General features: G+C 40.8%; 1 protein-coding gene across 1 annotated transcript in view; it reads left to right on the forward strand.

The window, feature by feature from the left end:
• The window catches only part of LOC124545240 (phospholipase DDHD1-like), a 190,258-nt gene that overhangs the window by 162,308 nt on the left and 11,335 nt on the right, over positions 1-16,615 (forward strand). The window contains exons 9-10 of the mRNA XM_047124112.1: positions 9,800-9,942; positions 15,990-16,303. Of these exons, the coding sequence (XP_046980068.1) occupies positions 9,800-9,942; positions 15,990-16,303 (457 nt within the window). The remainder of the gene's footprint in view (positions 1-9,799; positions 9,943-15,989; positions 16,304-16,615) is intronic.

The following is a 16,615-nucleotide window of genomic DNA, read 5'->3' on the forward strand; positions in this document are numbered from 1 at the left end:
CTACTGCAGTGTAATTTTTTTGTGCAGAGGTAGCACTCTGATGAGTAGTGGGTGCAGTTCTCTTCTTTAACATCATTTTTAGCCTTCTCACTCTTAGTATTACGAATCTCTCAACTAGAAGAAATTTTTTTTAATCTTAAATGTCTTCATTTGTAACATGTTATGGGGGGGGGGGGGGGGGGGCAGGGTGAGTGGTGAGCAGTGAGTGTCTGATGACGGTGGGGTTTCTCTCACAACAGATGAGCCCTTGGAGACTCCTAGTCTGCTCTGACGCTTGTAATGGCCTGTCCTGTATGATTCTCTTTAAATTATTTCTCAGCTGTGGCATAATTGCTTTCGAGACCTCACTTATACCTCTCCTACAAACTTTCATAATTCAGTTAAATTTCTGGGTTAGGTCACTAACTCTAGTTAGCTATTTCTTGACCGAGGGACTGAGGCCTCACTGTTTAGTCCTTTAACCACCAACCAATCAACCCAATCAGTTCCAGTTTTGTGCAGCTTGATTCCAAATGTACAGTTTGTGGATCTGCCAGGTCAAACCATCATACCTGAAGGTATTGGGTGCTGTCCTACTTGGAAGTTCGATTGCTAATGGGTCAGTAGCAACACCATTTCCAGCCTCTACACATAGACTGACAAGCCACCACTTTACATCAGTAGGCAAGGCCTACGATGTGATCAGTTTGCAAAATAAATTTTGTAACCCCAGGCACATGCATATTATACCTTTGCTTGCACGTACATGGATGAGTTGGGCAAAATGATCTGTGCGAAGAGCTGCATTATGCAAAAGGATATAGCAAATTTAATTTTTTATGCTAAAGTATTACTTTGGCATCTTAGAAAGCATTTGTATTGCGTTATACAAATTTTGCAAAATAAAGCATTACAATCATTAATTTTAGATCTTTATTTTATAAGTTCGTAGACAGCACATATATATTGTCGAGTAAAACAAGAGAAAGCCACTGGCTATAATGTGGCTTTCACTGAATGTCTTTATAGGACCAACAGGTTAGATACACTCACAGTGAACAATGCCATTAGGCCACATCTGTGTTCTGGTAGCAGATGTAGACAGCACACATATACTGTCCTCAGAGTCTTTTGTGGCAGCATGGCTGGATAAAATCTTCTCGGTTTTCAAGCCACATCAACTACAATAAAATTCTCGAGCCTTCAATAGCAAGCACCGCCATCCTCATCAAGAGTAAAACTACTGACTGCCAGGGCTGGCACTATTTCTTGATTATATACCTCCAATTATAGCCGCTGGCACCAATCAGAAAGGGCCAAAATGATGTGTGCGCAGAAGCTCATACCAACTTCGACCCACCACAGGACCGAATGTCATCAAGTGGTGCAAGGGGCTGCTGCCACATTTGAAACTGCCACTCCTGCCTCCCTAGAAGCGTTAAGCATCTGCCATTGCTTCCTTTCAATATCCAAAGCCTGCCCCCACAGTGGGTAGCCCTGGTCTCCGTTGAAATTGTTACTGTTCAGTCTAATCTCAGCCGCCTCTTTTCTAACAGAGTCCCAGTATGTTGATGCTTGAGCCAAGACTATTGTGTTCTCAAACTGTTTATTTGTGTCTGTCTTTGAGGCAATGTTTAGCTATGGCCGACTTGTCGGGCTCCTTTTGCTTAATATGTCTCTTGTGCTTGGTACTGCATTCCACAACTGTGCAAACTGTCTGTCCTATGCAGGTGCTGCCATACTCACAAGGGACACCATACACATTCGACACACAAAGAGCTATGTGGTCTTTAACAGGGCACAACACGTCTCGTATCATGGTGGCAGGCTGGAACACTGGTCTCACTCCACATCTCTGCAGTACATATCCTAACTTTCTGCTCATTGCCCCACAGTACAGCAGGAAAGCTGCCAGCTTGGTCTCTTCTGCCGATTCATAAGGTGTCCTTCTTCATTGACACCTGAAGGAGTTTGCAATATCTCTTTTGCTGTAGACATTCTCCCTGAATACGTGCCTTAAGTGCTGCAATTCGAACTGTAGGTGGTCGTCATCAGAAATAACTTTGGCTCTGTGTGTTAACATGTTCAGGACCACTTTCTTGCATACAAGTTGGTGAAAACTACTGGCGTTCAAATATCGATCAGAGTGAGTCGGTTTCCTGTACACTGAATGACCAAGCTGTCCTCTTGGCTTCTGCTCAACTAAAACATCTAACAACAGTAGCTTGCTGTCCTTCTCCATCTCGAAGGTAAATTTAATGTTGGTGTGGACACCGTTCATGTGATCCACAAACTGCTGCAGTGTATTTTCACCGTGAGGCCATATCAGGAAGGTGTCATCGATGTACCTAAGGAAGCGAGATGTGCGCAATGCCTCAGATTCAGAGCCTGCTCGTTAAAGTGCTCCATGAAGAAATTTGTGACTGCAGGAGACAGTGGTGAGCCCATTGCTGTCCCATCCGTCTTTTCATAACATTTATCGTGGTACAAGAAGTCATTGTCATTAGAACATGACAGAACGGCTTGACAATTCCAGGTGGAGACTGTTCTGCAAAAAGTTACAGCGTGTCTTGAACTGGCACCCTCATAAAAAGTGACACTACATCCAGACTAACCATTCATTATTTCGATGTATTTTCATTTCCTTGAGTGTTTCAACAAATGTCTGCAATTTTTCAATAAGGTGTTCACAATGACACAGTTTGGGCAGTAATAATCCTGCAAGATGTTTTGCCAGTCTGTAGGTGGGTGAGCTGATTGCACTAACAATGGGCCTAAGAGGAACATGTTCCTTACATATCTTCAGCAGTCCATAAGGCCTGGGAGGTCTGGTGGTGTGAGGCATTAATTTCTTCATCACTTCATCCAGTAAACCATATTCCTTTAATAACTTCCCTGTCTTCCTGACTACGATCGGTGTTGGATCGCAACTAAACTTATAATAAATTTGGCACCTTCAGTTGGTGGTCTTAAGTGTTCAGAACCATGGTGGCATTTCCTTTGTCAGCTGGCAAGGCACCCAAGTTCTCGTTCTCGTGCAATAAATGTAAGTCATGTCATTCCTCCTGGCTAATATTTGATTTCAGTGGCTTGGCTTTCGGCAGTATATGGCTGGGGTTGGTCTTATGTCCTCAGCTGCTCGTGCAAGAGGTGCCGATCACACTGCTCTATTTCACTAATAATATCCAAAATTGGCAAACGTCATGAGACTGATTAAAAATTAAGGCCTTTACTCAGCACTGCTACAGACTCATCCTCCAGTTCTTGTTTGGAAAGATTAACAGCTGTTCTGTGGGCCTTATCATTCTCCACATCTGTTCCTCCATGAGTTAAGTGGTCAAACTTGTTACATTGGTTACATGTTGACTGGCACAAACTAGCACACTGTTGTGCTGCCTTGGCTGCTTCTCCCTTGTCCCAATTGAATGACAACAAAGTAGACAACAAAAATTGAAGACAAGCAAACAAGTTTCTGGCATTAAGATCAAGCCCATATCATGTCTGCCATATCCTGTCTCACTATGGTGTGACTTACCCTCTTCAAAATTCTGTCCACTGCAGCTGTTTGAATGTGGTACTTAACTACAGCAAAGTGAGGAATGACCTCCTTGTCCAGCAGCACTGCAAAAATACTAAAGAACTCAGCAGATGTGATTTCTTGTTGTACATTTTTTCCAGCAGTCTCTCACTGCGTGTTATGTCCTCACCATAGAGGATGGATATGTGTCCTCAAGAGTCTTTTGCAGAGGCATGACTGGATAAAATCTTCTCAGTTTTCAAGTCACGTCAATGACAATAAAATTCTTGAGCTTTTGATGGCTAGCCTGCCATCATTGGCAAGAGTAAACCTACTAACTACCAGAGCTGGCACTATTTCCCACTTACATTCCTTCGATTGTGGCCACTGGCACCAATCAGAGGGGGCCAAAATGATGCCTGCACAGAAGCTCAAAGCAGCTCCTGCCTGCTATGGGACCGAGTGACGTCAGGTGGGATGAGGGGCCAGTGCCATGTTGGAACGCTGCTCCCACCTCCCTACAAGTGTTAAGCATCTGTCATTCCTTCCTTTTGACATCCAAAGCACCTCCCCCCCCCCCCCCCCCCACCTCCCCCCTCCCCACCCCCACCCACCTTACTCAGTGTGTAGCCCTGGTCTTTGTTGAAATAGTTGCTGTTCATTCTAATCTCATCCACCTCTTTTATAACGGAGTCCCAGTATGCTGAGTTCTTTAGTATTTTTGCAATGCTGCTGAGACAAGGAGATAATCATCACTTTGCTATAATTAAGCACCACATCCAAACTACTGCAGTGTACAGAATTTGAAGAAGACAATTCACGCTATAGTGAGACAACGGATACAGCAGACATGATACCAGCTTCATCTTAAGGTCAGAAACCTGTTTGATTATCATCAATTTTTGTCATCAACTTTGTTGCCATTCGATTGGGAGTGGGGCAACACAACAACGTGCTTTTTTGTACCAGACAACGTTTAAACAACGTAACAGGTTTGACCACTTAATTCGCAGAGGAACTGATGTGGAGAATGATAAGGCCCACAGAACAGTTGTTAATCTCTCCAAACAAGAACTGGAGGATGGCTGTGTGGCAGTGCTGAGTAAAGGCCTTAATTTTTCACCGGTCCTGTGACATCTGCCAATTTTGGAGACTATTAGTGGAATAGAGCAGTGCATTTGGCATCTCTCAATGAGGCACCTGAGGACATGACTAACTGCAAGCCATATACTGTCGAAAGCTAAGGCACCAAAATGTTAGTCGGCAGGAATGGCGTGCATTATTCTTATTGCATGAGTATGAGGACTTGGTTGTCTTGCCAGCTGACAGAGGAAATGCCACTGTGGTTTTGTACACTGAAGACTACCGCCTGAAGGTGCCAAATTTATTAGAAGATGAGGCATACCAGAAGCTTAGTTGCAATCTGACACAGGCCATAGTCAGGAAGACAGGGAAGTTATTAAAGGAATCTGGTTTACTAGATGAAGTGGTGAACAAATTAATGCCGCACACTACCAGACCTCCCAGGCTTTATGGACTGCCGAAAATACGTAAGGAATATGATCCTCTTAGGCCCATTGTTAGTGCAATCAGCTCACTCACCTACAGACTGGCAAAACATCTTGCAGGATTATTACTGCCAAAACTGGGTCATTGTGAACACCATGTTGAAAAATTGCAGACAATTGTTGAAACACTCAAGGAAATGAAAATAGGTCGATATGATGTAATGGTTAGTCTGGATGTAGTGTCACTTTTTATGAGGGTGCCAGTTCATGACACGCTGGGACTTTTTGCCCAACAGCCTCCACCTGGAATTATCAAGCTGTTGTCATGTTCTAGTGGCAATGAGCTCTTGTACCATAACAAATGTTATGAAATGACGGATGGTACAGCAATGGGCTCACCACTGTCTTCTGCAGTCACAAATTTCTTCATGGTGCACTTTGAGGAGCAGGCTCTGAACTCTGCCATGTTGTGTCCATCTTGCACCCTTAAGTACATCGATGACTCCTTCCTGATATGGCTTCATGGTGTAAATACACTTCAACGGTTCATGGATCACATGAACGGTGTCCATTCCACCATTATATTTACCTTCGAGATGGAGAAGGATGGCAAGCTACTGTTATTAGATATTTTAGTTGAGAGGAAGCCAGAAGGCCGGCTTGGTCATTCAGTGTACAGGACACCGACATGCTCTGATCGATATATGAACGCCACTTGTTTTCACCACCCTTCACACAAGAAAGCGGTCCTGAACACGTTAATACACAGAACCAGAGTTATTTCTGATGACCACCACATACAGTCTGAGTTGTAGCACTTGAAGCACGTATTTAGGAAGAATGCAGCAAAAAAGATGTTGAAAATTCTTTCAGGTGTCACTGGAGGAGGACACCTTGTGAATCAGCACTCCAGTGGCTTTCCTGCCATACTGAGGGGTAACGAGCAGCAAATGAGCACATTTATTGCAGAGACATGGATTGAGACCAGTGTTTTGGCCCACTCCCCAAGGTACGGGATATTTTGCACCCTGTTAAAGATGACATAAGTCTTGGTGTGCCCAACGTGTAAGGTGTCCCTTTGCAAGTGCATCTATGTAGGCCAGACAATTTGCGCAGTTGCAAAACATTGTACTGAGCACAATAGACATATTAAGCAATGTGAGCTCGATAAGTCGGCCATAGCTGAGCATTGCCTCAAAAATGGGCACAAAATACAGTTTGAAAACACAAGAGCCTTTCTCATGCGTCAACATACTGGGACCTTGCTATAAAAGAGGCAGCTGAGATTAGAATGAACAGCAATAGTTTAAACAGAGACTGGGGCTACACACTGAGTAGGGCATGGGGGCGTGCCTTGGATGTTGAAAGGAAGCAACAGCAGATGCTTAACGCTTATATGGAAGTGGGAATGGCAGTTTCAAATGTGATGCCAGCCCCTCGTGCCAACTGACATCACTTGGTCCCGTGATGGACCATAGCTGCTTTGAGCTTCTGCGCAAGCACCATTTCAGCTATCTTTGGTTGGTGCCAGCGGCTGTAAGTGGAGGTATATAAGCAGGAAATAGTGCCAGCCCCAGCAGTCATTAGATTTACTCTTGATGACGATGGCGGCGAAAGCTCAAGAATTTTATTGTAATTGATGTCGTTTGAAAACAGAGAAGATTTTATACAGTACATACATATTGTCAGTAAAGAGATGAATGATATTGGCTGTTCAGTGGCTTTCAGTGAATGTCTTTTTAGCAACAAGAGGCTAGATGTAATCTCAGTGAACAATACCATTAGGCCATCTCTGTGTTCAATGGTTTGGATTGTTGGCTACTAACACAGAGATCATGTATTTGATTCATGGTGACTACCTCAGATATTTCTGTGGCAGAAAGTTGAAAAATGGACCCACTGAGCCTTTTGAGGCCAACTGAGAAGTTACTTGATAAAGTGAACTACAAAATTGGGAGGCAATCTGCTGAATTGTGTGTGTCAGGTTAGGAGACTCACAACATTTGTTCAGCTATGCCAATTTGTACACAATTCGGAAGGCTTAGGAACAGATGAGATGTGACAGAGAGAAGCGTTACCACATCTGCTTTAACTTGCTTCTCCCTTTGCAGAACATTCACCAAACAGTCCAAAACACAAGATTTCCTACTCTTGGCACAAAAGTAGGGCAAAACAGTGGTATTCAACAGATTACTGGTGTACAAGGAAATAAGGTTAAACAACAAAGCTAATTTTACAGCCAAGAAGCTGTATAGGGATCACAAAGATCACAGTGTACGACTTCCCTGTGGCTGTCAGTCAACTGGGAGTAGAATGAAGATTGGCTGGCAAAGAGATAAGTTTTATACTCTGATGAGAGGCAGTGCTGGCAGAGAGATAAGTTTTATACTCTGATGAGAGGGCAGTAACTGAATTTAAGTGAAAACTGTTACTTACTTTAGCTGATGATGAGATAAATATGGTAAGTATTTTAAAATTTTATGTACTGTCTGGACTCCAGCCCATGCTTTTAGTGTACATTGTGGTTGGCTCACTCTTGTTTAGTTTAGTGATAATAATGAGCTACATTCATTTGCTGTAGCATTTTAATTTTCCCTATAGTGATGTTTATATTTATTTTAAAGAAGGTTGATGAATTGGTTAATATATTTATGATCAGGAAATGCTTGCTTGAGCTAACACATTTTATTTGGAAAATTTTAACTTTTAGCATTTTACCCACAATTGCCACTTTCTATTTTAGTGTAGAATAATAAATACTAAAGAGCCCTACAGTCTATTATTACCAGAACCGAATGCTAATTTCTATCTCTGACCACCTAACAAATTTCTCAGAAATTCAAGCTGTAAACAACAACACAATCTTCACGTCATCTTAACAACATGCAGACACTGTACTGAATTAATTACAAACACTGCAAACAGAGCTGGTCTCATTTAAATGTTAGAGAAAAGCTGTTTCAGTCACCGTCTGTAAGTTACAGGGTGTTGTATCCACCTGACATTTGCTATCTTTAGCTGTATGTATTTTATGGATTAAGAGTCAGTTGGCTCTTGCATTGTCATTCTTTTGGGAATATTAGCTGATTTTGAATTAGTGATAAAAATACCAGATTTCATATAAAAATTACTGAGACTGACTCTTTCGCCTTTCCTATATTGTATTTAGCACTAGCACTTTCAAAATACAAAGGGCATTCAGTAACCAATGAAACACTATTTTTCTTAAAGCAGGTTGGTTTTATTCATGGTTCCAGTACACCATATTATTCCCCCATTCCTTTGGCTACAAAGCCCTGTTGTACGACATAATTTCCATTGATTGTGATGACCTTACACCACTACTGGTTCCAAAATGATATTCTCGTAGAACTAGATGCTTCATTTCTGTGGGTTTTTCATGTGATCCTGCATAGTTATAATCATCACTATACTGTTGGTCATTTTTGGAATACTTAAAACAATAATAAGTTCAATGTCCAAACTGATATGCTTATAGCAGAAACATGTTCTGCATTAAAGAAATAAGTTTTTTGCATCGTTTATTGTTCATTTCCGTTTTGTATTTGTATTTTGACATTTTGTTTGTGTAGCCGTTCTCAAATAAAATATTTAACCATTAACTACATATGTTTTGGATTATAGTCATTTTCGTGGTCAACTCATGGTTGGTCAGACTTGAAAGCTGTAGCCATGATATTTGATAAAGTAGAAACATCAGCACACAGCAGTGTCATTTATTATTATCAAAGAATACTGAGCTGTGTGCAGTCACACCTTGTAACAAACTAACCAGAACTAAACTTGTGTGGACAGGTATAGTCCATGTGAGGTCTATTTTCTACACAGCTGAAATGTCGTATGTAAAAATAAAGAAAATTGAAATGAGTAACAGTAATTAAAGGAAACTTCATTCTTTCAAGAAGTTTGTCATGGTTGTGAACCCTATTGCAATTAAGCTGTTGCTATATCTTCTGTATTTCCTCAACAGTTTTCCCAAGTTTAAAACAAAACACTACACATATGTCTGCTCTTAGAGGTGGACTGTTGCAACAATGTAAATTCATAGGAAAACAACAGTGGACATACATTCATCATAGACAAATTCAACCACTTTGGTTGGTGCCACTCATTACAGAGGCATAAAGAGATTGTGAGACCTGTAATGGTATTTTGATATGTTCATAATTATTTGTACACAAAATTTCAGTTATGGTAACTTTGGAGAATAACCTTGCAGTTGAGAACTGTTTTTGAATGTCACAAGTGTAAGAAAAGAAAGTAAAAAAGGATTATTTTTGGTTTTTGCTTCTGAAACTGTACTGTTTTCTTGTTTTTGTTAACAAACATCTTTTTTTATATAGATTTTAGTCTATAGCATGACTTTTTATGCCATTGTTGTACTGTTGTTTGAGTAAGTTAAACGTCTTATATGCACAGCATTCAAGGAGTATGTTCATAATGAAGGAATCGTGCTTCTAAATCCTGTTGAATATATTTATGAAAAGTTTTAAGAAATTTAAATGTAAAAAAAAAAAAAAAAAAAAAAAAAAAAAAAAAAAAAAAAAAAAAAAATTGAAGTCATCTTTGAACAAATCTCATTTTGTATAAATAAATAATTTTATCTTTTATCTTAGAATTTACAGTATTTTACTGTGTAGGTTATGTTGTTATTGTGTCTGATTTACTGGAAAAACATGCCTCTCCCTTTATAAAATTCTTTGTAATACAGGATTAGACTGTAGTATTTTAAACAATAGCCCAACATTTAAAATTGCTTACAATATTTTCACAGATTGATAACTTGTTCTGTTTGGGGTCACCACTTTCTGTGTTTCTTGCGCTGAGATTTCGTGAACCGGAAGACCATGTTCTTCCCCCTTCTCTTTGCCGACGTCTCTACAATATTTTCCACCCATCTGATCCTGTTGCTTACAGGTCAGTTCAGCACATACATTAGCATAATCTTTGCTGATTGTCAGTTGTTTTAATAGCATTGTTTTAGTTCATTTTGGTATCACTCACTATTCTGAGAGTAAAAATAACTCTTTTATGCCCCTTGTAGCTGCTTTACAATAACTGGTAATATGGAATTTAGCATATTGAGCTCAAGGCTGTTACGTCTTGTAGTCATGCCAGTGCACTTCATCATTTGGTGCTGTGATTGATATCATGGTAAAATATTACTGTTAGCGAGCTGTAGCATGTGAAACACTGGTTTGCTTCTCTGTTCAAGACCATAAAATGAAATCATTGTGGATGTATTTATGCATGCACTCTTGAAGAGTTGTAAGTTCATAATTTCTGTGGTAAAAATGCTGCTGGCATTTTGCGTAAATGTATGGATACACTTTTTTCACTGAATTTTCCATTCATCAAACATGGCAGGGAAGGGGGGGGGGGGGGGGGGGGCAACGAAGTAGTGGTGCAAGGGGTGGTAAAAACATGCCTGCAGTACAGACATGGCACCTTCCTATGCCAATCTATTCATGGACCACCCAGTATCCCAAACACCGCATCTGATTCAGATTCATTGATGACATCTCCATGATCTGGACCAGTGGTGAGGACACCCCATCCACATTGAACCAGAACTTTAGTATCTTTTCTCCCATTCACTTCACATGGTCTTTCTCAGCCAACAAGCCACCTTTTTCAGTGTCAACCATCACTTCACGGATGGCCCCACGATGAACAGTCTATCCCCAAATATGTCGAGAGTCTCGCTGAGCTTCAGTCTAGAACCGTGTGACCACTGCCGTCGCAGGTTTGAATCCTACCTCGGGCATGGATGTGTGTGATGTCCTTAGGTTAGTTAGGTTTAAGTAGTTCTAAGTTCTAGGGGACTGATGACCATAGATGTTGAAAGTCCCATAGTGCTCAGAGCCAGCCAGTCTCGCTGAGATTTTCACAGACCGAAATTATCCTTCTCAGCTTATTCAGAAACCAATCTCCCCAGTCATCTACTATCCCCCACATACTCACTGACCAGCCACAAAGGACAGGCCCCCTTGTGATTCTCTACCACCTAGGACTGAATCACATTCTTTGCCTGAGTTTTGACTACCTTTTCCATGCCCTGAAATGAAAAATATCCTTCCCACTATTCTCCCTACCCCTCCCACAATGTTATTCTGACACCCACTCACTCAACTTAAGCAACGTCCTTGCCCATTCCTATTCCACCCTTACTGCCATGGCTCATATCCCTCTAATAGCCCTAAATGCAAGACCTGCCTCATACATCTTCCCTACCACCTATTATTCCAGTTCTGTTACAGGCATATCATTCCCCATCAAAGACAGAGCCACTTGTGAAAGCAGCCAAGTGGTGTACCAACACACAGTGCGACATTCTACATGTGAATGACCACTAACAAGCTGTATGTCCATATGAATGGCCACTCCCAAACTGTGGCCAATAGGCAGCTGGACCACTTAATTGCCAAGCATGCCACACAACACTGTGTGTTTGCTTTCAGCAATGCTAAAAGGGGAGGCAAGTCATACAGAGTAGGTATGAGGTACAGGAAAGTAATTTGCAAGTAACAGTGGCCTGAATTGTTAGCCAAATATCTACCAAGCTCTACAAAATTCATCATTTAAGAGAGAATACATACATTTCTTATGCACCTAAAAGTCATGGGTTGATGTGTTAATTTCATTATAAATTATCCATCTAGAAATTCTTGACACATACAACTACATAAACAAGTATTTATTGGTGATCTTAAATTGCAAGCATCTAATTGATTACAAGCGTTATAGCCACTCAGTGCTACTTGTATGGTTCTCAGTGGTGTATGTGTGTGTTTGTTTGTAAAGAAATAGTGATGAAATAGAAATAGAGATGAAATATAATCAATATACGCTTGCTTACACTGATAACTATGTTTGAGTTGTACAGAAAATCAAAGAAGTTTACTATGTTGTAGGATTGTGGTACTTTATCACATTTTCAACAGAACCAAGTATTAAAATAATCATAATATTTTGATCACTGGATGTCATTACCTGCACAGAATGAATACAGAAGTGATCCAGATTCTGGACACTTGGCTCTTGCTCTCGAGCAAGGTGAACTCATGAAATACTTACAAAAAGAGTGTGTGTTAATTTTTGGAAAACATGAATTAAACAAAACCATACAAAACTATTAAAAATTTAGTAAAGGAGGTTGGAAGAACATTCCTTTACTTTATACTACCAGCAAGTGTGGAGCATTGTTCTTCACTGTCATAAATCATTCACCTCGAGGTACATGTCTTGATGTAAAGGCTAATCGGCCATAAATAGGCAGTAGAAATTCCAGGACAGAAGCAATAACAAAAATGAGAAAAACAACAATTCACCTGGAACTGACTGATGCATTACAGATAGAAACACATCAACAGTAAAAAAGAAATTACTAGCTTCAGAGCTACTGTTTTTGTTTTTTTTTTCTGATGTAGGTACACACACACAAACTCACAGGCACCCAAATGCACCGGTGGGTATAGTAACTATTTTTGTGTTACAGAGAAGGGGTGGGAGAATGTGGGTAGAAATGCTAGTACAGTGTTTGGATAGACGAGAAATGGTGAAATGATATGGAAAATGACGGGAAAGGTGACAAGCAGAGATTTAGACCAGGTGGTTTGCAAGAGCAAAGAATATGCTGAGGGACCATTTCCAACTATATAATCTAGAAATCATGGTGCTTGGGGGCCATTTAATTGATGTGAATACCACAGCAGCTTTTGAAGTCATTTGTGTTATGGTATGCAGCATGCTCAGTAATTGGGTGGTAGAATTCCTTCCTGCAGTAAGAGATGTAATAAAATGGAATACCTGCAGTCATCCGTACAATGTTATTTATGATATGGCCACCAGTTTTGGTGCTTCAGTACATCATCTTTAACTGACGCTGATGGATTTGATTCCAATTGTGTACACGATTCGTCAGTGGCCAACATCTATGAACTGGTTTTCACAGACTACCTGCAACAATGTTGTTTTGTCTCCAACCACCGACTGACTGGAGAAACATTCAAAATAGAAATGGCTCTATTTTGAATGTTTCTCCAGTCATTTGAAGATTGTTACATATAAGCTTTCAACCAAGGTCTTTTCCAAGGAAAAAAAAATTATGTTCAACTGTGTGTTGTGTACAGGATGGTCCTCTTTGTTCTGGCAGTGGCCATTCATCCTGATGGATAGCTGGTTATTAGTCATACCAATATAAAAATCTGTGCAATGATTGCAGCAGAGCTAGTATATGACATAGCTCCTTTCACAGGTGACAGGACTGGAACAGAAAGTTTTGGTAGGTGCATTGGACAGGTCTTGCAGCTAGGACTTCCACAGGAATACGATCTCTGTGGCAAGGGGTTGGAAATGGGAGTGGCATAGAGATAGATTATGTTGTGAAGGTTGGGTATGCAACAGAACACTACTTCAGTGTGGGTGGGAAGGATCTTGGGTAGGATGTCCCTAATTTCAGGTCATGATGACAGATAATCAAAGCCCTGATGAAGGGTGTGATTCAGTTGTTCCAGTCAGGGGTGGTACAGTATGATGAAAGGGGTGATCCTTTGTAGCTAGTACTTGAGGTTGGTGGGAGGATTTAGGGGTATGTGGGGATATGGCACAGGAAAACTGTTTGTCTGTCCCATCAGAGGCTGAGCCACCTGTGAAAGCATGTCACCTGTGTCATTTCCATCTCTGCTGCAACCATTGCTCAGCTTTTTATATTGGTATGACTACTAACCAGCTATCCATCAGGATGAATGGCCACTACCAGACTGTGGCCAAGAACAAAGTGGACCACCCTGTACACAACACACAGTTGAACATAACATGCTTGATTTCAATGGCTACTTCACAACCCAGGCCATCAGGATCCTCCTTGCCACCATCAGCTTTTATGAACTGCCCAGATGATAACTATCCTTACAACACACTCTCCACTCTTGAAATGGTTCAAATGGCTCTGAGCACTATGCGAGTTAACTTCTGAGGTCATCAGTCGCCTAGAACTTAGAACTAATTAAACCTCACTAACCTAAGGACATCACACACATCCATGCCCAAGGCAGGATTCGAACCTGCGACCGTAGCAGTCGCCCGGCTCCAGACTGTAGCGCCTAGAACAGCACGGCCACTCCGGCCGGCACTCTTGAAATCATACTGACCTTAACCTATAGTAACCTACTGCTCCACACACGTCACCCAACTGCATCCCCTTCCTCTGTCCTGTCACTTCGTCACAATTTGCCTCCCCTCACCCTGATTGTGTACTGCTCCCTGCCAGTGCACTCACCAGTCTTTTCCCCTTCTCTGTGCTCTCCTCATTTCTACTCCTTCCTCCTCCTCTCCCTCCTTCACAGCTTCCTGATGTTATGCCTGGTAGCCCTATTCTGCCACCTCAGTCCCTGGATGCTCTGCCAGGCAGTACTGATTCCTCTTCCCCCATATGTACCATGCTGTCCCTCCCTCTCTGCTGCATTCCAGACTTTTGCTCCCATTTGATGTGTTTCAGTTGCATTCTGGCCAGAGTGTGTGCAGATAGTGGCCATGTGTGTAAGGTGAGCTTGTTGGTGTGAATGAATGTGCAGTTTTCATTTCTGAAGAAGGCTTTGGCTGAAAGCTTATATGTAGCAGTCTTTTTGTCAGTCTGTCTGTAATTCAATGCATCGTGTTTATGTTAAGTATCAATCTATCCCTTTCATAATATTGCTGGTGTTCCAAGCTGAACTTCCCATTGCTTGATTAAATGTAATACTTAACATGAGAAAGAAATTTCTGAGAATTTGTGTCCACAGTACAGCAGTGCATGGAAATGCATCATGAATCGGGGGGGAAACTGTAAACTAAGATGGCTGAAGAATTTGAGATATGGTGGTACAGAAGGGTGCTGAAAATTTAATGGACTTACATGAAATGAGGAGAATCTCTGTGGAATCAGTGATAAAGGAGTGTATGGAAAACACTACCCAAAAAAAGGGATTGGGTAGTACAGCATGTGTAAAGACAGCAGGAAATAATTTCCACATTATTAGAGGTGTGTCCATAGATGGCAAAAATTGTTGGAGAAAACAGAGTTTGGAATGTATATATCAAGAATTGAGGACATTGTGTGCAAGTGCTACTCTGACAACAAGAATCCAAGCTTGTGCTCTGCCTCTAATGGCCTTGTAGCCAACAGGTTGTTAAGCCTTAATTTTTCTTTCAGTATATCCTCTGTTTTCATAATTACATTTGTTGCAATTTCTTATAGTCATCTTATAACTCCTTTACCCATACTATCACTATTCCTCTCCTGTCATTTACCATAGCTTTCCTCTTCTGTCCTAACCTTGTATTTACCTTTCTCTCTGTTTTCTCCTGCCACAGACAACCTCTCTCTGTTTTTTGAATGTTTTCTTTTCAGTCCTCTCCTGCATTAATAAATTAACAATATGGCAAATTCTTAGCTATTAACTTACATCAAAATCAGTATTTAGCTTTTGGAGTACTGGCTACCCACATTATTGTACTGCACTAATCATTCTCAGATGAGGAATGAAAAGTTTAATCGCCTTCAAACACTATAGAAACATTATGATCTGCTTCAAACAAAGTTTATTTGGTATGTCCAATTTAATGTATATTAACATACTATTGAGATCGTCTTTTACTGGAACTTAGATGTTGTCCCTGGTCTAATAAGCTGTAACACTGTGTGCCATTAAATGTATTTATTATTATTTGTCACTATATTTTCAATGTAGAAAGTATATTGTTAGAAGGGAAGTGAAAGGACTAGAGAGGACATCTTGAAATCATTTTTCTCCACTTAAAAAGTTAAAAGGTATTACCATGAAAGCTGAAGACAGATGATCTCTGTTCACTGCTTTCTGTAGTTTGCTTTGATTTAGTTTTAAAATAATTGCAGTAATTGCTTTAAGATTCTGAGTATCATGATAGTATTAACTAATACATATGTATATTTTAAAATTTTGCAGAATGGAGCCACTATTAGTCCGCGAGTACAGTAAAGTGGCTCCACTGCAGATACATGCATACAGTTCAGCTGCAACAATGCCTTCATATGACGACTTGCTCCCTGAGCCACTAGTACCAGATGGTGCCATAACAACTGTACCATTAGCTCCCACGACTGCTGGTTCTGTACAGCCAACATCAGGTGCTTCAAGTGACACAGTGAGTGCTAGTACAGACAATTCAGTCATAGGAGGGTGGAGCTTGTGGGGTCTCATGAGAAGCAGCTGGCAACCTCGTGATGGACCAGGATCTCCAATTCCTGATGCCACGAAAGGTGATAATCGCTAATCCTTCTGCAACAATCTTTTTTCTACTTGTTACGTCAGTAAGTAGGTTACAAAATTAAAATAGCTGACATGCCTAAATTTAATAGATTACATGACATGTATGTGAGGCATTCAAAACAGTGGTAGTGCAAGTAATCTGTAAAAACAAATGAGACATCTAATATTTTACATTAGAAGTATATATAGGATGACCCTTACATTTGCTGTAGCATAGTACTGGTCACTACGACAAAGAATGTCCCGTAAACACTTGTCCAGAAGCACTTATTCAGGTAAGATCCTTTCGCTCATACACCACC

Source organism: Schistocerca americana, chromosome 8 (assembly GCF_021461395.2).
Source record: "Schistocerca americana isolate TAMUIC-IGC-003095 chromosome 8, iqSchAmer2.1, whole genome shotgun sequence".
Classification (NCBI taxonomy): Eukaryota; Metazoa; Arthropoda; class Insecta; order Orthoptera; family Acrididae; genus Schistocerca; species Schistocerca americana.